The sequence below is a fragment of the Symphalangus syndactylus genome, chromosome 19, assembly GCF_028878055.3.
Source record: "Symphalangus syndactylus isolate Jambi chromosome 19, NHGRI_mSymSyn1-v2.1_pri, whole genome shotgun sequence".
In the NCBI taxonomy this organism is placed as follows: domain Eukaryota; kingdom Metazoa; phylum Chordata; class Mammalia; order Primates; family Hylobatidae; genus Symphalangus; species Symphalangus syndactylus.
The window spans coordinates 22047801-22068646 of NC_072434.2; the positions used below are offsets into that span (position 1 = coordinate 22047801).

Here is a 20846-nt window from a genome sequence, read left to right on the forward strand (position 1 = left end):
AGCTCATACATCTAGGCACTCCCTATGATCTCAGCAGCAGCACTTTACAAAGTCATGCTCACCTGATTACAGCAACAAAGTCAAACATTTTACCAGCAGATACGCCAGGCACAGTGGCTCATACCTGTAATTGCAGCACTTTGGAAGCATGAGGCAAGAGAATTGCTTAAGCCCAGGAGTTTGAGACTACCTGGGTGGGCAAATAGTGAGATCCTGTCTCTACAAAAAATAAAAAATTAGTCACAATGACATGTGCCTGTAGCCCCAGCTACTCAGGAGGCTGAGGTGGGAGGATTGTTTGAGTCCAGGAGGTCAAGGCTGCAGTGAGCTGTGTTTGTGCAATTACACTCCAGCCTGGGCAACAGAGCAAGACCCTATCTCAATAAGCAAATACAAAATTCTTTATTTACTCATTCATTCATTCATTCATTCATTTTACCAACAGAAAGAACTAGTCTGTAATAGACACGCATACTATAACACAAGCATAAATATAGCTCTCCACGGCAGTGGGGGGATAGCTGTCAATCCAGGTGTGATTGATTGATTCCAAGTTTTCCCATAACATTTGCTTGCACTGGTTCATTTACTTTGTCAGCAATTAGTGTTTGGAGGAACAGGCACCATAAAAGCTTAAGAATTTTATTTTAGCCCTGGACACCTTAGCAATATGGCTCACAAAACTCTGGTGTTAGTGGAAAGTTTGCTTGAGGAACCCTGGTCTGAAGTTCTGAGGGAATTCTCTCTCCCCTGAGTTTTTTACTAGCACACACATGCCAGTGAGCACATGTGTATGTGTTTTTCTCTCCTTCAGACCTGGAGCTCCGTCCTCTGGAGCTCTGTGGATCCCTTTCCCTTTCCCCTATCCTGGGCAGCCCCTGCAGAGGCGGAGCTGCGCCCCCTAGTGGCTGACATCCCTCCCCTCCCTGTGGCTTCCTCCCATCTCTCGCAGACCGAAGCTGCAAGATGTGGAACTTGGTTACGGGACAGGAGATCGCAGCTCTAAAGGGCCACCCCAACAACGTGGTCTCCATCAAGTACTGCAGCCACTCGGGGCTTGTGTTCTCCGTGTCCACCTCCTACATCAAGGTGTGGGACATCCGGGACTCGGCCAAGTGCATTCGGACTCTCACGTGAGTACCCCCCGCCTGCCTCACAGTGGTGGGCTGCAGCAGGCTGGGTTGGGTACAGATGCCCCCAGACCAAGTGACCCACTCAGCACAGCACAGCCTGGCTACATGGGCAAAGACCATTACCAGCCTATGAACTTGGCTTGACCCTGGGGTACAAAGTGAGATCTCTTGGTTTGGGAGACAGTGTCTGGGGCAGCACCACTAGAGGAATTTTTGGCCTGCCTGGCCTCCACCCACGGCCAAGTCCCCCAAGCCCTGCCCCTTGAGGTGTGTTAGATATCATCCTATGAGTCTGAAAGAGGAGCTAGGAAACAGGGCGAGCCTCCAAAGCCATGCTGGCCACTGCCTGTGTAGGCGACCACCAAGTCATGGCCCTGAGCCCTGCCCCGACAGTCTCAGACACACAGGCATAGGGCAGGGGACGCAGAACTGAGACCAAGAGCCTTGCAAAATAAAGTGGTTTTTTTAGCAGAAGTCATACTACATCCTTACATTAACATTGTAAGCTACAGTCTATTCATTTGATCCTTAAGAAGTAAACAGGCTGGGCACAGTGGCTCATGCCTATAATCCCAGGTATTTTGGAGGCTGAAGCAGGAGGATCACTTGAGACCAGGAGTTCAAGACCAGCCTGGGCAACACAGGGAGACCCTGTCTCTACAAAAAAAATTTTTAATTAGCTGAGCATGGTGGTGCATGCCTGTAGTCCCAGCTACTCAGGAGGCTGAGGTGGGAGGGTTGCTTGAGCCCAGGAGGTCGAGACTGTAGTGAACCATGTTTGTGCCACTGCACTCCAATCTGGGTGACAGAGCAAGATCCTGTTTCAAAAAATAATAATAATGAATAAACAGAGGATTTTTAGGGCAGTAAAATTATTCTGTATGATGCTGTAATGGTAGATGCATACCATTATACATTTGTTCAAACCCTTAGAATGTACAACACCAAGAGTGAACTCTAACGTAAACTGTGGACTTGGGCAATAACGATATGTCAACATGGGTTCATAATCGAAACACAGGCAGCTTTCTGGTGGGGGGTGTTGATAATGGGGGAGACTGTGCCTGTGTGGGGGCAGGGGCATGTAAGAAATCTCTGTATCTTGTGCTTAGTTTTGCTGTGAGCCTAAAACTGGCCTAAAAAAAAAAATAAAGTCTTAAAAAAAAAAAAAGTAAACAAGGCTGGGCGCAGTGGCTCACACCTGTAATCCCAGCACATCAGGAGGCCGAGGTGGGCAGATCACCTGAGGTCGGTAGTTCAAGACCAGCCTAACCAACATAGTGAAACCCCGTCTCTACTAAAAATACAAAATTATCCAGGCATGGTGGCTCATGCCTGTAATCCCAACTACTCAGGAGGCTGAGGCAGGAGAATTGCTTGAACCTGGGAGGTGGAGATTGCAGTGAGCCGAGATCACGCCATTGCACTCCAGCCTGGGCAACAAGAGTGAAACTCAATCTCAAACAAACAAACAAACATAAATAAATGTAAACAGGCTGGGTGCAGTGGCTCACGCCTGTAATCCCAGCACTTTGGGAGGCTGAGGCAGGCAAATCACCTGAGGTCGGGAGTTCGAGACCAGCCCGACCAATATGAAGAAACCCCATCTCTACTAAAAATACAAAATTAGCTTGGCATGGTGGTGCATGCCTATAATCCCAGCTACTCGGGAGGGTGAGGCAGGAGAATCGCTTGAACCCGGGAGGCAGAGGTTGCAGTGAGCCGAGATCACACCGTTGCGCTCCAGCCTGGGCAACAAGAGCGAAACTCCATTCAGAAAAAAAAAAAAAAAAAAAAATAGTAAGCAGAATGGATATAATCACCTCTTTTAACAGATGAGGAAACTGAGACTCAGAGAGGTTGATTTCCGGAAGATCCTTGTTCACACCCAGTCTCATGACTGAGCCTTACCATCCTTCCAAGCCAGTGACCAGGCACACGGGCAGGCCACATGGGGAGTTGACTCATAGGGGACTAGAGTGGAGCTCTCCCCTGGGTCTCACTTATGGGAGAAGCTATTGCTCTTCTCTGTCAGTCAAGGAAGACTTCCTGGAAGAAGTGGGTTATTTGGGCTGGTCTTAGTGACGTTTTATTGGTTTCCTGCACTGTGCACATGGATTGTTTTGACCTCTGGCCTTGCCTTTCTCCCTGATGGGCAGGTCCTCGGGCCAGGTGATCTCAGGAGATGCCTGTGCCGCCACATCCACCCGTGCCATCACCAGTGCTCAGGGCGAGCATCAGATCAACCAGATCGCCCTCAGCCCTTCGGGCACCATGCTGTATGCCGCTTCGGGCAACGCCGTCCGCATCTGGGAGCTTAGCAGGTCAGCGTGATACCTGGGGAGGGAGGAGGGTTTGGCATGCCCAGGCAAGGTCCCCAGGTCTTGGCTCGGGGGACCCACCCCAGGGTGGGTAGGACCTCAGCAACACCTTTATTCCCCCCATGCTGCTGGGCCCGTGCCCTCTCCAGTGAGACTGCTGGGATGCAGGGTAGCTCATGTCTAGATTCTTGATCTTGCCTTGAGCGAGAGGGGAGGGTGAGTACCCTGACCAGGCCTATTTGTTTTGGGGCAGACACCCCACCCCAACCCAGGGTCCCCTCTAATTCACCTACCCCCGTCTGGGCCTCTTCCCACTGCAGGTTCCAGCCTGTCGGCAAGCTGACTGGCCACATCGGCCCTGTGATGTGCCTGACGGTCACCCAGACAGCCAGCCAGCATGACCTCGTGGTGACTGGCTCCAAGGACCACTACGTTAAGGTACCTCAGCTATGAGGCCTGGGTCGGGGCTGGTCTTCCATTCTCCCCAATCTTTGCCCTCTGTTGCCTTGGGAGTACCCATGAAAAATTATAAGACTTCTGGGGATGTCTGCTGAAGAAATCACCCCAAAGAAGGCAAGAATTCATGTGCAGAAAGTTATAGATTGCAGCATTATTTTGTAACTGGTGAAAAATTCATAATAACTTAAATGTTGAAGGGTAGAATAACAAATTATGGAAAATCCACTAAATGGGATGCATTGCAGCTATTAAAATGATAAATAGCAAACCAAACGTGAAGTATACAAACACTAATTTGTTTGCTCTCTGATTATGCCATTGAAAACTGTCCATACACAGTCAGAAACTGAAAGGAAGCAGGCCAGGCGTGGTGGCTGACATCTGTAATCCTAGCACTTTGAGAGGCTGAGGTGGAAGGATCACTTGAGGTCAGGAGCTGGAGACCAACCTGGCCAACATGGTGAAACTCTGTCTCTACTAAAAATACAAAACATTAACCAGGCATGGTGTCAGGCGCCTGTAGTCCCAGCTACTTGGGAGGTTGAGGCAGGAGAATTGCTTGAACCCGGGAGGCAGAGGTTGCAGTGAACCGAGTTTGCACCACTGCACTCCAGCCTGGGCAACAGAGTGAGACTCAGTCTCCAACAAAAAAGAAACTGGAAGGAAGTAGGGTTTTCAGGGGTGGTGGGATTATGGTGAATATTTAGTAAAAATCAAAAGAATCCTAGAGGGAGGCTCACACCCTAAACCCGCCTTTCTCCTTAGCAGCTGCCTGTTGAGCTGTGGGGTCTCGGCGTGATGAGCTGATTCACCCCTGCATTACTTGAGTTGGTCTCCTCCCACCCCTGCCCCAGTATCCACGGGAAGGGTCAAGACCTGAACCTCCCGTGTTCCCAGTCCCTTGGAAGGAGGAGCCCCACCTCCAGGAACCCTCGCCTACTGAGAAGCTCCTCTCCCCAGAGGGCAGTGGCTGTCACCCTAGCCAGACTCCTGGGTCTTCAGGCCTCTGGGTCCACAGTGCTGTAGGCCCTGCCTTCCCTCCTCCCACTTGGCCTCTCCCTACTGGCCCCTCCTCCCACAGATGTTCGAGCTGGGCGAGTGTGTGGCGGGCACCATTGGCCCCACTCACAACTTCGAGCCCCCGCACTACGATGGCATCGAGTGTCTTGCCATCCAGGGAGACATCCTGTTCAGTGGCTCCCGAGATAACGGCATCAAGAAGTGGGACCTAGACCAGCAGGAGCTCATCCAGGTGGGGTTGGAGGAAAGGGAGAGGGTAGACTCGGGTGGGGTGGTTTCCATAGCCCACGCGGGGCCTTGGAGACCCTGGGGCCTGGACTCAAGGGCCCCAGGCCAGATGGTTTTCACAGCTCCCCAAGCCCTCCTGTTCTCCCTCTTCCTCCTCTGTCTCCATCCTCCCTTCTTCCCTACCCGCGGCCTCTCCTGATGCCACATATCCCTCTTAGGCAACCTGCTCTCAGCAAAGCCTTTGCTCTCAGCTCTTGGGTTTGCATGTGAAGCTCAGTTACCCAGTTCCTTTCCTGGGAGCATTTGTGTTTTAGCCTGACCCGTGTGAGGGCTGAAGCGTTCTCTGCCAGGGCAGGATCTTAGGCTTGAACCTGGGAAGAAGAGCAGAGGGACCCATCTCTGGTCGCCTAAAGCCCACAGCACAGGCCACCCCAGCATGGCTCCTGGAACCAGTGTCACCTGCCCGTGTGGCAGGTCTAGAGGCCAGGGGAGCCTGGAAGTAGCTCCACTACTAGCAAGAGGGGCCCTGGAGCAGGTTCTGTCCCTCGTCACCTCCCCCAGCCTTCACCAGCCCTGATCCTCTCACAGCAAATCCCCAATGCGCACAAGGACTGGGTGTGCGCCCTGGCCTTCATCCCGGGCCGCCCCATGCTGCTCAGCGCCTGCCGTGCGGGCGTCATCAAGGTCTGGAACGTGGACAACTTCACACCCATCGGTGAGATCAAGGGCCACGACAGTCCCATCAATGCCATCTGCACCAATGCCAAGCACATCTTCACAGCCTCCAGGTGGGTGCTGGTCAGAGAGGTCTGCCTCTGCTCCCTCATCTCCTGGTGTGGGCAGGGGAAGCTGGGAGGCTCAGGGCCCTGCAGTTGTCCCCGCAGGCTTGGTTCACAGAGCAGATTCCATGGTGGCCTCATTTGCATACCTAGCCCGTGCCAGCCTTCAGTGAGTGCGCACCATGTGCTGGGCACTGCGCTAGGCAGGGGAGGAGGAAGGTACTGGACCCTGGGCCAAGCCTTGCCCGCTTGTCTCCAAGCCGTTCCTACCCTCCCCTGCCCTGGCTGTCTTCTCCCGTGCAGGTATCTCTCAGGGCACAGAGCAGCCCTGCCAGCCCCAGACCACGCCTCTTACACCCCACCCACCCGCTCTGGCCCCCTGTGTGGGGAGCAGCCAGGCCCTCTGTCCCATGGGGTGCGACTCAGATGGCTTTCTTTCTTGTTCCGACTTTGTCCCTTCTCTCCCCTCCCCTTCCCATCTCCTCCCACCTCTCCTCTCTGTCCTCGCCTCTCTCCCCCCACAGTGACTGCCGGGTAAAGTTGTGGAATTACGTCCCTGGACTCACCCCCTGCCTTCCTCGCCGAGTCCTGGCCATAAAGGGCCGCGCCACCACCATGCCCTGACCCTCCCCATGTCTCCCTGTCTCCTCTCTCATTCTTCCCCTCTTTCCTTTTCCCTCTCTTTCCCCACTTCGATCTGAGCTGCTTCTTAACGGTATGAGATTATTTTACTCCTTCTTCTTCCTCTCCCTTCCTGTCCTGCCTGGCCCAGAGAGGTGCCCTGCCTGTCCCTCCTGCGCCCACCGTCCTCTTCCAAGCATGAACAGTGGGACAGGCCCCAGGAGATGGGTGCCAGGGAGCAGAAGGGGGAGCTTTCAGGCCTGGACAAAACAAAACACCAAAAAAAAAAAAAAAGAAAGAAAGAAAACCATGACAAAGCTCCCCTGGGGGCCTCTGAGTGCACAGGCCTCTCCATCTGCCCAGCACCCCACCACCTGCAGTCCACCACCCCGTAAGCCGTGCTTGCCTCCCAGCCCCAACCACATTTGGGGAGTTTGGGGAATCCAGTTCATCCTCTACTTTTGGGGGCAGCCAGCCAAGCCCACTGCAAAAGCTGACCGGCACCCCTCCACTTTGTCCTCCACCCCAGTGACCTGACGGTGAAGTTCTGGAGTGTCCGGCGGTTACCCCACAGCGGCCCACCCTAGGAGTGAGGTCAGAGGGATGCCCCCGGACCCTCGACCCCAGCAGCCTGGACAGCATGGAAGGGAAGCTGTGACCCGGCCGATGGGGCCAGCTGCTCTGGGGACAGAGGGCGTGGCCCCCTCTCCTGCCCTCCTCCCTCTCCCTTTGCCTTCCCACAGGACGCTGTTCCCTCATCCCTCCCCTGCCTCTCAGGAGCCTCTGGGTGAGAGAGAGGCTGGGGAGGAAATTAAGCTGTGAAGCCAAAGGGCATTATCCCTTCTTGTTCCCCTACCGGCAGTCCTGGCCACATTGTCTCCTGCTGAACCAGCTCTGCCCCTTTCTCAGGCCTTTGGCCCAGCGGTGGGGCCCTGTGGGGAGGTGCAGCAGCCTGGCCCCATCCCACCCTTCCAAGGAGCTGGCCTCCCCCCTTCTCCCAGCCCAGCCTCTAGAGCCACTGCACCTGCCTCTGAGCCCAAAAAGATAGTCCTCAGGTAGCTAAGGAAACCAGGTGTGGGCGGCTGGGCCTTGCAGCTAACCCTTAACGCTCTGGCCACCCGCAGATAGCCCCAACTGGCCCCAACAGTTCCCTGGGGTCCCTTTCAGATGGGGCCAAGGTGGAGCTGCTAGAAAGATTCCTTTGGGGAGATGGTCAGAAATACTTCAGTTATTTATTATTTTGTTATTTTTATTTTTTGCTGTTGCCTCCTGGAAACGGACTTGAAGTTTCTTCCCCTATATTCTTTCCCTCAGCTCTTGGGGGCCAGAAATCCCAAAGGGAGTGGGCTGCCCCGGCCCTCCAGGGCCGCCTCCTCTGTTTGCTTTGCGGAGGAGGGAACTGCTCCTTCGACTCTGCAGCTCGGTCCTGTCCCCGACACAGCCCCCAGGGAGCCTTCTAGCTACCCCTGGCCTCTAGGCCGCCTGACGCTCAGTGCCTTCCTCCTTCCTGGGGCCTGGCACCCGTGCCGGGCAGCCTTACACCAGCCATGCCCGCGGCACCACATGTGTCTTCTCACTCACGAGGTCTCGCGCCCAGCGCCCCCTGGAAGGCGGGGGCGCTCACCCCACAGCCCAGGCCCCGGGGTTCTGCCCCAGAGTCCTGCGTGGGCCACGTAGGAAGCAGCATGGGGGCTGTGTCTGCTGGGAGGCGGCTTGGATGGGGAGGACGGCCCGGCACACTGGCCCCCGCCCCTCCCCAGCCCTGCAGTCCCCCACTGGGCCGGGGAGTCTCCAGCTTCTCTCTCTCTGGTTATTCAGGAGACACATTTTCGGCCTTAAAACTGGCATGGAGCGCAGGCCCTCCCTTGCAGAAAACTATCAAGGAAGAGGAAGTTGGCAGAGTTTCTCTGCCCAGGGAATGGGGACGCCGAGCTCCGGGGAAATTGTTAAATCAGTGTTCTGGCGCCCCCTGTTGGGGGAACTCTGGAATTACAGGAGTGGGCCTTGGGGGGGACTGAGCTCCATCCCTCTCCCCCGCCCCACCCCCACCCAAAGTTGCCCATCCTGTTTTTCCGTTGCTTCGCTGGTCTTGTGCTTCCCGGCTTCAGTCTGGGAGCCAAGAGCCAGCCCCACCTCCCTTCAGAGGACGCAGTGACTTTTGGACTTTCCAGAGGTGGTTCTGTGTTTCTGCCCTTGGCTCCCCTCCGTCTTGGGCCGGGGCACTTGGAGCCCTCTCCGTGTGGCGCCCAGTGTTGGGGGGAAGCAGGCCCCAGTGGAGGCTGAGTGAGGCCTGGTCCCTTCCCCGTGCCCTCCTCGGAGCTGCCACAGAGGCTAAGACGGCTGTCCTGCTGGTGCTGGCCCTGCTGGATGTGGTATTGAAGTCTGGGGCAGCTGATAGCAGGAAGGAGACCCCCTTGGATGCTGGTCTCCTGGGACCTGAACAGTCTGTCTGCAATGACTGGAAATCCTTCTTCCTCTGGCCACCCCGGGGGTGCTGGGCAACCCCCTTAGCTCTGAGATGTGGCCACAAATCTCTTCCCACTCCTCTCCGTCCCTCCCCACTTGGACAGAAAGTTTTGACCTTGCAACCTGTAAGAAAGAATCCGTCCGCATGACTGTTTACAAGCGATAGAAACACATAAGACTCTGTCCCCTGAGCTCCCACCCCCGGGCCGGGGATGCCCCACCTGGGGTGACCGCACTGTAGCTGCAAGGCGTGTTCTTGCACGAAGTGTGATCTTATGGCCCTGCGAGAGGTGCTCATCATCATTGCCCATTTTCTGCTGTTTCCGATGGGTCAGCTACCTCACGGCAGGGCCAGCTCTGCTGTCCTGGCAAGTATCATTGACTCTCTAAACTTGAAGTCCTTCAGGAGCCCTGAGCCCAGCATCCCTGAGACACCCCAAGTTGTGCTCCATGAGAGTTGGAGTCTCTGCCCACTCTTTCAGGGATGTCCAAGGTCCATGTTAGGGGGCAGGCCCCCAGCTCCACTCACTGCACAAGCACCCTAAGTGTTGGAAGCACAAAGTGGTTGTGATTTGAGCACAATGGCAGGGTCACGCAGGCAGACTCGACAGACCCGGGCTTGGGAGGTTCCTCCCACACTGGCTCTGTCCAAAGTGAGATTGGGGATGCCTGTGTCTGGGACAGGGGGCTGCCCTTGCTCAGACCAGGCCTTGGCCCATGGCTTGTCCTAATTCTGGGACTCGTCATCTTACTTCTTGCCCTTCTGTGCCCATCTTAAGACTGGAGGCTGAGCCTTGTCAGGCCCAGCCACATCTTTACGCCATGGGACCAGGAGTAAAGCGCTCTCTAAACCCCGCACCCCAAATCTCTAAATGCCTGAGTTCAGGCTGAGTCCTAGCCCTAGTGAGCCTGAAGAGCTTGGACTGATTCCCTGTCTCCTGGGTCAAGCCCCACTTTGTGCTTTCGAAGCTTATGAGCGGGTTCCCTGGATAGAAGGAGTCTTCCATCCCCACTGCCCTTGGGCCTCTTCAGCATAGTCCTGTGCCAGGGCCCCGTCCTCACTATCAGTCAGTTCAGTATTTGCTTTCATGTGAGTGACGGACTCCTCTGAAGCAGCTAGAACTCTCAAAGGCAGCGCATGGAGTTGCCTTGCGAGATTTCCAAGGAAGGAGGAAAGACTAACAGGCGGAGGCTGGCACACCCAAGCCTTTGAGGTGGTCAGAGTGCCACCTTCAGCCCCTTGGGAAGGGACAGCAGTGGATCTGGGAGTGGCCTCACCCCGGATTCAGCCTAGGAATCTCTTCACCCTCAGCTCTCCAGCCCTGCTGCCTGTCTGGGGGTGTGTGGCCTGGGCAGAGGGTAGTTTAAAGCACAAAACCACATGGGGAAAACACGAGGTCGCGGGGACTTTCTCATGTGCCTAATATGGTGGAGGGAGACACCAGCAGGCGGCTGCAGTGATGTTAGGGAACATAACACTTCTTTGCCCTGCTAGCTCTCAGCTCTGTGGGGCATCCCCCGATGTGGTCTGGGCTGGGAGCAGGCATATGCCCTGGTTGTTGCCTGTGCCAGGTCTATTCACCATCGTATTTATGTGGGCAGAACCTGCCCTGCAGGAGCAGTGACTTTCTTCCCACTGTGTGTCCCGGACCTGTGGTATGTGTCCCCTTGCCATCCCAAACAGGCAACTGCTTGCTGCTCTCCTCACCTGGCATAGCCTCTTGGTCAGTGGCCAATGCCCCACAGGCCTTCCTGGGCCTGGCCCTCCTCTCCTGACTCCCAGATCCTTCCCTGCCCTATTATGTGCAAGGACAGATTTTGCAGGGAAAGTTCTGTTTCTTCTTTGGTATCTTTGTTCTGTCCCCTGCCCCATCCCCAGCACTCATGATCTTGAAGCCCCCATCACACCCTAGTTCAGTCCTGCGAACCATGCCCTGAGGGCCTTGCAGGGAAGTAGGAAATAGAAACTCCTCCACAAAGAGCCGAGGATCAGAGAAGACCCCTGAGATGAATCAGGGCCCTGCCCTGCCCACCAACTCTTTTCTAGCAATCATGCCCTGCCCAGGCTGCAGGCTTCATTAGGCTCCTGCTGTCCTCTGCGATGTGACTAGCACAAGGTGTATATATGTTTTGTACCTCTGCCGATGGCTGTACATAGTGTATGAAAGTTATTTAAGCCTCATGTTGTACATTTCTGTTCCTAGATTGGATGTGTGTGTTCTAAGAAGTTGTCATAAATGAAACCTGAATGACCAATGTCTGTGGAGGTGTCCCCTGCCCCCTTCCGGGGGGCTGCTGACTTTTGGCTGGGGCCTTTGGAGAGGGAGTTGGTGGTGGTGGTGGTGGGTGGGTGGGTGGGTGAATGGGTGCAGCAGGCCTCTGGGGCTGGGCCCAGCCTGATGAGACCTTCTTGAGCTGTGAGTTTGGGGCTTCACCAGTTAGAAAGCAGAGAGCTTTGAGAGCGTCACATTCTCCTCCAGACTCCATATGTTGTCTCTGGAGGCAGGTGCAGTTGCTGGAAGAGTGGGCAGCAGCATTTGTGGACCACCTGCTATATCCTAGGCACTGTTCGGAGCATTTTTCATTGTGTCTTCACTGCCCTGTGTGACAGGTGACATTCTCATTTTATGAAATGAGAAAGGTCTCAGGATGGATGTGACTCTCCCAGGATCACAGCTAGTAAGGACAGAGCCAGGAATCTGCATCTAGACCTGCCCAACCACAGCAGCCTTTGCCTTTTGCTAACGTAACATGTGCCTCTCTAGGGCCTAGACTACGCTGTGCGTGGTGCATGCCAAACACGTCTCGGTCCCTTGCCACTTATGGAAAGAAGGCAAGACTATAAAAAGATCATGTAAGAAAAGAGCTCTACAAAGGTCATTTTTTTTCTTTTTTTTTTTTTTTTAAATAGAGATGGGATCTCACTATGTTGCCCAGGCTGGTCTCGAACTCCTGGGCTTAAGCCTTACCTCCCAGCTCAGTCTCCCAAAGTGCTAGGATTACAAGCGTGAGTCACCATGCCTGACCATGATTTTTTTCCTAGATCAGTGCTTTTCAGTCTTTAAGAACCCATATTTCCCTTTTGATAACCATGAATTGTTTCACCAACTCCTGGAGATTCCGGCCCATCCCCTGGGCAGAGAGGCCCCTTGGGGAGAATCCACATCTTCATCACCAGTCACTACGGATTAAAAAGCTTAACTTCCTGATATTTATATCAGGAATATAATAGGGTTTCTCTTTGCTTTGTTTCCCAAATATAAAACCAAATTGCTTCCTCAGCCTGCACAGGTCCCCTGCTGCTTGTCCAGACTTACGGCTGTGACAGGTGCTCTGGCCAGGGAATTCCTGGAGTCTGTAGGAGGCAGAAGTCACCGTGGGTGGGAGGGCGAAGGCTTCCTGGGGAAGGTTTCCTCTAGAGAGGCTTCTGGTCGAGTGAGAGAGGGACCCTGAGCCATGGAGGGAGACACGAGTGGGCAGAGTTGCCCTGACTTGCCAGCCCCACTGGCGGGCACAGAGCCTCCTGCCCCAGGAGCAGGGTGGCTTCTTGCGGACAGTTGTTTTTGGCTGGCTGACCCAGCATCACCCATGCCACTCCCCGCCCCACCCTCGCTCCCCACAGGTCCATATTTTGCATAGGATCCTGCCTGACAGTGGGACAGAAGAGCCCACTGTGAACTGCAGGAAGTGACAACTGGGCATGGCCAGCTGCAGGCTGGGCAGGGTGTGTGGGCAAGACCCAGAGAGCAGCCACTGGGGAGCTGGTCACGGGCCAGACCTGGAGTGGACTCCAGCCATCTGGTTCCTCCTTACCACTGCGCTCCTCCCCGCACCTCCAGAAAGTTTGCAGCACAAGGTAATTTTTCCAAACGCAGTTCACCCTGTCTCTCGAGGATGCCAAGGCTCCTGCAGGGTGCGGTGGGGGACAGGAACACTGGGTTAAGAGACTCTTTTATTCTTTTAATGTGGGGTGTTGTTTTGTTTCCAGATTACATGAATAATATCTGCTTACTTTAGAAAATTTGGAAAACAAGAGTGTCAAGAAAAATCCCGTTTAGGATATAAGCTATGGGGCAGCTTTCCCAGGCACAAGGGAATGGCACCTCTCAGAATTTGGTAAGAGCCATTCAACTGTCAGAACTAGGTGGCATCTTAAAGGTATCTTTTCCTCAGCCTCTGAAGTTGAGTTTTAAAAACAAAGATAATGTTTTCCAACTCTCTGTTTATAAATTTATATTCTACAGAATTGTGGCCCAGAGAGGCCATCAGAGTTGGACAAAATCATCCTGGGACAGAGATGGCCCTAGAATCCATTACTTTCCATGCATTCATTACCTTGTATTCATTATTTTACGCTTGACCAAAGAAGTGAGGGGATGACTTGTGGGGGTGTCAGAACAGTCTCTGAAGTGGGTCTCATCCCAATGCACTTGACCGGTTAATAGGTTTTTAATAAGATCTATCTTTTATCATTGCTTGTAACAAAGCAAAACTGCCCTGGCAGAGGCAGGGCACTGCAGGGCAAGTATCCAGGCCTGAGTGTTGATGCCTGGGGTGTGGTTTGGGCTGTGCCAAGGGCCAGCCATGGTGGTGTTTCTATAGAGCAGCGCTGTCCCTGGCTCTGTGGTACCCAAACTCTCTGATCTTCCAGGATGTTTTTCACTAACAGTCCTTTAATAAATCACTTTCCTGCTTAAGCCAAATGGAGGGGACTCTGTTGCTTACAACTGCATTCTAGGACACCTCATGTGTGCCAACATTACTTCCCCCTCGGCTCATAGTTGAAGTTGGTTCAAAAGAAATGGCTGGCTCTGGCCTCAGACCCATGGCTGAATGGGAGAAGGGAACAGAGGGGCAGAGCAGGGAGAGGACAGCCCAACCCAGATGTGTGTAGGAGAGAAGGCGACTTACAAGTGGCTCTACCACAGAAGGCCAAGAATTGACTGGAAAGACAACATAATAGCTATTTTCACAAAGGTGCATGCTTTTTCCTTTTATTACAAAGATTCTGCAGGGATACACCTCCATTTCTAGTGCAGGACCCAGGAATCTGGCCCCATTGTCACAAGGTCTAATGGCCAGGCCTACATCTGAGACTCAAGGATGCAGGCTCAGAAGTAGTGCCTTTGGGGCCTCCTCCTGCAGAAGCAGGAGGTCGGGGACTTGGCCAGTAGCAGCTTCTTCTTGGCTTCCAGGATATGGAAAGTCTGCGTGGTGAGGCAGCTGACCGTGGGGTCGGAGTCTCTCTGCATGTGCCATAGGGCTGAAACACAGAGAAAGGCTAGTGGGCTGGGCAGGAGGGCCTAGGCCCTGTGGTGCAGAGATGTACAGGGCAACGGGGTCGGGACTGGTGGATTTTAAACTATGAGCAAGAGTTTCTTCTAGGAGTCCACAATGCTCCATTACAAGCAAGACCACATAGCTGCCGTGAGCACAGGGAGATGCGAGGCCCACCTGCTCCTCACCCTACACCTATTACCAACCCACTCACTCCTCTCCACTGCCCCTCCCTGGCCCTGCGTCCTCTCTTTCCCATAGAATAGCTGTGAGTGAAGTTCTCTGACTTCAAAGAGAGCTGCAGCCAGGGACTCAACCACACATGGGAGCCCAACGCTGTCTCTCCTACAAGAAACCCAAAGGACCCTCCTGGCTGATGAGTGGGCTCCATGGTGGTGAGGGTGTGAGTGAACATGGGGCAGGAGGGCTCTGACCAGCACCTCAAAACCTAAGCACCTTGGGGATGAGCCTGCCTCTTCACGCGTCTGGATGATCATTTTTGTGAGGCCATCAGCCCACATTTCCTAACTTCTGAGCATTCCCCACCAACACCGGTGCCACTAAAAGATGCAAGGAGGGGGCGACTGGGCTGCCACTCACCTGTGTATGCCTCCTCAATTTCATCGATCTCTTCCAAGTCTAGGGTTTGGATAATCTGGCCTACAGGGGTGCAAGAAAGCACCTCAGAGGCCCCACAAGGAATCAGTGGGGCCCTGGCTGCAAGTACTCTTGGCCCCCTTCCCAAACACTCACTATTCCCTCCTTTTTCCTGTCTTTCCCTCCCTTGGCCACCAGCCTCAGGTTTGGACTTTTCCCATAAAGTCAAACTTGTGTCCCTTGCTTCTCTGAAGGATTCTAAGCAAATAGGGATGGGGGAAGGAGTGGATCCTCCTCTGCCCTGAAGAGCTCTTCCCTGGGATGATCTGAGGCAGTCCCCTACCTACCTCTGAACTTCCCCCACTGAGCAACTCCTAGACCCCAGATGCCCCACCCTTTGTCTCTCTGCTGGCTCGTCTCCTAGGACTTGGGACATTCTGCTGTAGGAAGATTACCACCCAACCCAACCAGGAGCTTCCTGCAGGGGAGGGAGCAGGTAGGCACAGGTAGGCACTCCCACCTCCACTCCCACCCCCCAACATAATTCCCATGGGTTCTGTATGTTCTCATGTCCTGGGTGCCCAGTCTGTTTAAGGGACCCTACAACAAGGACACAGTGGCTCCAAGAAGACAAAAGGCGATACCTGCAAACCACACAGCTGCCCAGTGGATGGGAACCTGTGGGCTCTTGAAGAGAGCCACACACTGCTTCAGAAACCAGAGGGCTTTGTCTGTCTCCTGCTCCAGCTGTAAGAAAAGGTGTCAGATTATGGCAGGGACCCTCAGACGGTTTTGAGATTACACTGGAGCCATCCCCTGAGGGCAAAAATCTGTCAAAACCGTCTCCATCTCCATCCCCTCCTACCCCAGCTCCTGAAATCTTCTTTCTTTCATGAAGCCTTCCTGGATTGACCATGCCACAGAGATCATACTCCCTGGCCTTGACCCAGCTTGAGCATGAAACTCATAGAGGTTGGCCCCACTGTTTGGCTCATACATTTTTTTCTCCTACTCCCAACAATAGAGTGAACCCTATTGCTTAAATTGTTTATTTCTTAGTTTAAATCTTCAATCTCAAGGTCATATGCTTTAGGTTGCAAAAGATCATGCCTACAGCATTCTGTTTAAGCAGAGCCTTAGTCATATGAACACAAAGATGGGAACAATAAACACTGAGAATTCCAAAAAAGAGGAGGTAGGGAATGGGGCAATAGTTGGAAAACTACCTATGGCCTATGTTCACTCCTTGGGGATGAGAACATTAGAAGCACAAACCTCAGCATCACACAATATACCCAAGTAACAAACCAGCACCCATACCCCCGAATCTAAAATTCTTAAAATAGGCCGGGCGCAGTGGCTCACGCCTGTAATCCCAGCACTTTCGGAGGGCCAAGGCAGGCAGATCGCCTGAACTCAGGAGTTCAACACCAGCCTGGGCAACATGGTGAAATGGTGTCTACTAAAATACAAAAAATTAGCCAGGTTTGGTGGCCGTGCCTGTAGACCCAGCTACTCAGGAGGCTGAGGAAGGAGAATCACTTGAATCCAGGAGGCGGAGGTTGCAGTGAGCTGAGAAACGCACCACTGCACTCCAGCCTGGGCGACAGAGCCAGACTGTCCCCCCCAAAAATAAATAAAATAAAATAAATAAATAAATAAAATATTTAAAGTAAATAAATAAAAATAACACCCTAGCAGTGCTGCATGTAATTACGTGTTTTCATACCTTCCATCGCCTGCCTAGGAATGCAGCCCCTTCTGCATTCATCAGACTTCCATCCTTGAAGGTTCAAAGGATGATGTGTCCTTCCCTTTGCAGCAATCACTAACCCAAACCCCGTCTCCTGCATCTCCTTCCTAGCTCCAATCCTAACTCTCTTCTTTCACTCTGCAGTCTAAGTTCTTAAAACAGAAGGCTACATCCATGGTTTTTCCCAGCTTCTTTTGGCAGGATCTTTTCTTCAAAAAGAAATCTTAACTGGAAACCCAATATCCCAAAGTAACAGAAGGGGTGGAGGGGCAGGTGTGGTGGCCCACGCCTGTAATCCCAGCACTTTGGAAGGCCAAGGCAGGAGGATCACTTGAGCTCAGGAGTTGGATACCAGCCTGGGCAACATGGCAAGACCCTGTCTCTACCAAAAAAGAAGGAGAAGGAGAAAGAGAAGGAGAAGTGGGGCTGCTGGGATTGAAGGAGGTGGGGAGGCTGAGCCTAGCCTGCCTGCTCATCTCTCCCATCTTTTGAAGTTACCTGAGAAACCCTTGGGTTTTTGTACCCTTGACTGCTTCCTGAAACTGGTCATGGTCTTTCCTAGATGACCATGACCCTCCTCTCTTGTTGTCCTCCTTTGACTTTCTGCCTGGTTTCCTTTTCTAGTCTCCTCTGTGGGATCCTTGGAACTGATGTCTCCTGGAATCTCAGTGTTGACTTATATGCTCCTCCCACCACACAATTTCCTTAGGAGAGCATATCTGGGCTTAGGGTTGCAATCTCCATCTACCACCCAATGGTATGCTCAGGGTTCACCAAATACAGCCCTGTTCTCCAAGCTTCAGTGATACATATCTAACTTCCAATGGAATAGCTCTACTAGCGTTCTCACAGATTTTACAAGCTCAACATGCACAAAATCAAGCCACCACCTTCCCCTCCACACCTGTTCCTCCCTCTCTATTTCTGACCTCAGCTCAGGACACCAGCATTCACCCATGTCAGAAGCCAAGAGGCAACTTTTACTTTCACAGTTCACATCGAATCAATCTCCACAACTAGCTAATCCCGCCCATGCCTTTGTCTTCTTGACTTCATCATTTCTCCCCAGACACTCTGCAGCACAGGCTCCAATTCCGTCCCTTGGGAACATTTCTCTGATCTGTAGCTTAGGTGATTTGTGTGAAATGCACAGCTCTCTAACCATGCTACGCACTTGCTTAAAACGCTTCAACAACTCCCCTTGCCTACAGCCTCAAGTCCTGCTCCTCACTGGGCCCAAACCTCCACGGCACAGTGTGGCCCAGCCTCCTGCTTCCTGCTTGGTGTCTCCTGCCCAGACCGGACTGCACACTGACAGTCCATCAGCAAAGCTAGCCTGAAGATTTTTTTTTTTGTTTGATCTAGGCAGCATTTTACATTTTAAATTATTTGCCAACATTAATGGGGAAATTTCACCCCAATCAGGATTTCCTGCTTTCTTTTTTAATTTTTTTTTTTTTTTTTTGAGACAGAGTCTTGCTCTGTCACCCAGGCTGGAGTGCAGTGGCTTGATCTCAGCTCACTGCAACCTCCGCCTCCTGGGTTCAAGCGATTCTCCCACCTCAGCCTCCCGAGTAACTGGGATTACAGGCGTCCACCACCTCGCCTGGCTAATTTTTGTATTTTTAGTAGAGTCAGGTTTTCCCCATGTTGGCCAGGCTGTTTCAAACTCCTGTTCCCAGGTGACCCAGCCACCTTGGCCTCTCAAAGTGCTGGGATCACAGGCATGAGCCACCGCACCCGGCATGGATTTCCTGCTTCTCTTAACAACCCTGAGCCACTTTCCTAGAAACAATTGGGTTCTCAACTGGGGACTGTACTGTGTGGAGGGAATTATGGAACTGGGGGATGTTTATGGTTTTCAAAATGATGAGTGGGGGTACACCAATTTCTAATATCCCATTACACATTTATGTCTATCAAAAACCTACTTATAATAATCCATGCCTAGAAATTGGCTTTTTTAGATAACAGAGAACTTTTTCACAGGTCAACTACATACTGGATTTTCTAGGAATGCATCTGCAATAGACATCAAAGACTATACTTCTCTTGTTCAGAAAGTCATCAGACTTTCTGGTCTAATCAGACTTTCCTGGTGTGGGGGGAGCTATTAATATAGTCGTTTTGGAAGTCCCATCACCAACCGTCACCCTTCTTGTGGTGTGAGTCTCCGACTCCTGTACCATTCCGCATTTGTAGCAGATCCATTCACATTGATTCTATGGAGAGGGGCAAGGATTCATGTACATCATTTTCTTCTAAAGTAACTGGGCCCTGGCAGGGCGTAGTGGCTCACACCTATAATTCCAGCACTTTGGGAGGCTGAGGTGGGCGGGTCACCTGAGGTCAGGAGTTTGAGACCAGCCTGGTCAACATGATGAAACCCCGTCTCAAAAAAAAAAGAAACCCCGTCTCTACTAAAAATACAAAAATTAGCCGGGCCTGGTGGCAAGCACCTGTAATCCCAGCTACTCGGGAGCCTGAGACAGGAGAATCGCTTGAATCCGGGAGGCGGAGGTTGCAGTGATCTGAGATCGCGCCACTGCACTCCAACCTGGGCTTCAGAGCGAGACTCTGTCTCAAATAAATAAATAAAAATAAAGTAACTTGGCCCAAGCATTTACATATAGTATTTATTTTCTATTATTATATTGTGTTATGCTATATTGTGTTCCATATATTCATACAGATTATTTTGTTGTGGATTACTTTCACTTCTCCTTTGGCATTAGGGCATTATATTACTTATTTTGGAAATATGCAAAGGTAGAGGATATTATTTATGGACTTCACTTTAGCAGAGTAAAGGCGGTGTCACTAAATGTGTGCTGTGATAATGGTGTGTGGTTTCTGGCCATGCTGAGCAGGCTGCCTGTGCTGGGCCTTGGGGCCTACATCTCTCCTCCAGGCCCACCCAGTCTGATCTCTGGTTAGTGTTTCCTGCATGGCCTTGTAAGAATTTGCCGTTTCTGCCCCTGCTCTAATGATTCCAAGGCACTTACACTAATAGCTCCCCACACACCAGGCCCTTCTGCCCTTATTTCTCAGGATGGTTGTGAGGATCAAATCCTACCTGATAATGTGTGCAAAGTCCCTGGAACAGGGTGAGTGCTTTGCTCCACACCCCTGTGTACAGCATCACCTTGGCCTGCACTCTTGATTCTGTCCCTTTGCCTAAGTGTTACTCTGCCTTCTATTTCTCCTTCTGAAGATGACACCTCCTCCAGGAAGCCTTACTTCAACTCCCAGACTGTGCTGTACCCCTCCTTTGCCTTTCCCAAAGTATTCTGGGATTGTCCACTTGTGTGCCTAGCTCCCCAATTCAGACAGGAAACAAGAGGAGGGCAGGAACCATATCTAGGTGCTGAGCATAAAGTAGGTGCTTAATGAGTATCTCATCGTTGAACTGTTGCTGCTGCCGCTGCCACTACTGCTGCAAACCCCAGAGCTGCAGGAAAAGGACCTAGACCGCTGGGGATGCCTCCCTCCCTCGCATAGGGGCAGACAGTGAGCAAGCTGCTGGCTTACCAGGGCTCCAAGAATGTTCCACATATCTTTCTCTGCAAATACTGCTTTCAGCTTTGACCAGCCCAGCACGGCAGCTGTGTGGCAGAGGGCAGACCGGCAGATCTGGGAGACAAGGAGGCTCAGCATGAGGAGCTGGGGAGTGGCACTGGGCAGGGACACGGAGGGGTGCAAAGAACAGAGACAAGCAGCATCACATTCAGCCTCGATGGGATGGAAACGCTGGTGAATCGACAGGGATCCAGGGCTTAGGAAAAAGGCAGGGTTCCAGGCAGCTTGGCTCTACTTACAACCCCCTTTTCCCACTAATAAGAAGTTTAAAAATTACAGTTCTATCAATTTTCCCAATTGTTGTGGTGTGAAACTGCGACCCAGAGCACTGGAACTATCCAGCTCAGAGCCTTATTCACCAGCGACATGGCTTCCCACGCCGCCGCCCCCCCGCCCCCCGCCCACCCTCACTGCCCCACAAAACAATCTCTCTGAAAACAAATTTCCCCAAAGTCTTAATCCTCCAACTGGGTGGTCACTGTTCTAAATCAGGGCTGGCTCTGTCAGGAATACCACGGCTGAGTTCGCCGGTGGGACTCCCCCGCGCAAAGATAATATCCCCATTCAATCGCTTGCCCAGCCGGCCTCAGATGCGCCTAAGAGGCCTCAGTGA

At 52.6% G+C, this 20846-nt stretch overlaps 1 protein-coding gene across 8 annotated transcripts in view; it reads left to right on the forward strand.

The window, feature by feature from the left end:
• KIF21B (kinesin family member 21B) overlaps positions 1 to 11283 on the forward strand; it is a 54757-nt gene extending 43474 nt beyond the window's left edge. For 4 of the 8 annotated variants that reach the window (XM_055233850.2, XM_055233851.2, XM_055233848.2 and 1 more), the window contains 6 exons: positions 953 to 1133; positions 3293 to 3457; positions 3775 to 3892; positions 4995 to 5165; positions 5750 to 5949; positions 7091 to 11283. In XM_055233850.2, the coding sequence (XP_055089825.1) occupies positions 953 to 1133; positions 3293 to 3457; positions 3775 to 3892; positions 4995 to 5165; positions 5750 to 5949; positions 7091 to 7148 (893 nt within the window). In that variant the 3' untranslated portion in view covers positions 7149 to 11283. Of the gene's footprint in view, positions 1 to 952; positions 1134 to 3292; positions 3458 to 3774; positions 3893 to 4994; positions 5166 to 5749; positions 5950 to 6464 lie in introns of all 8 variants that reach the window. The other 4 variants (XM_055233847.2, XM_055233849.2, XM_055233846.2 and 1 more) reach the window with 2 other exon arrangements.
• Positions 11284 to 20846: the final 9563 nt, after the last annotated feature.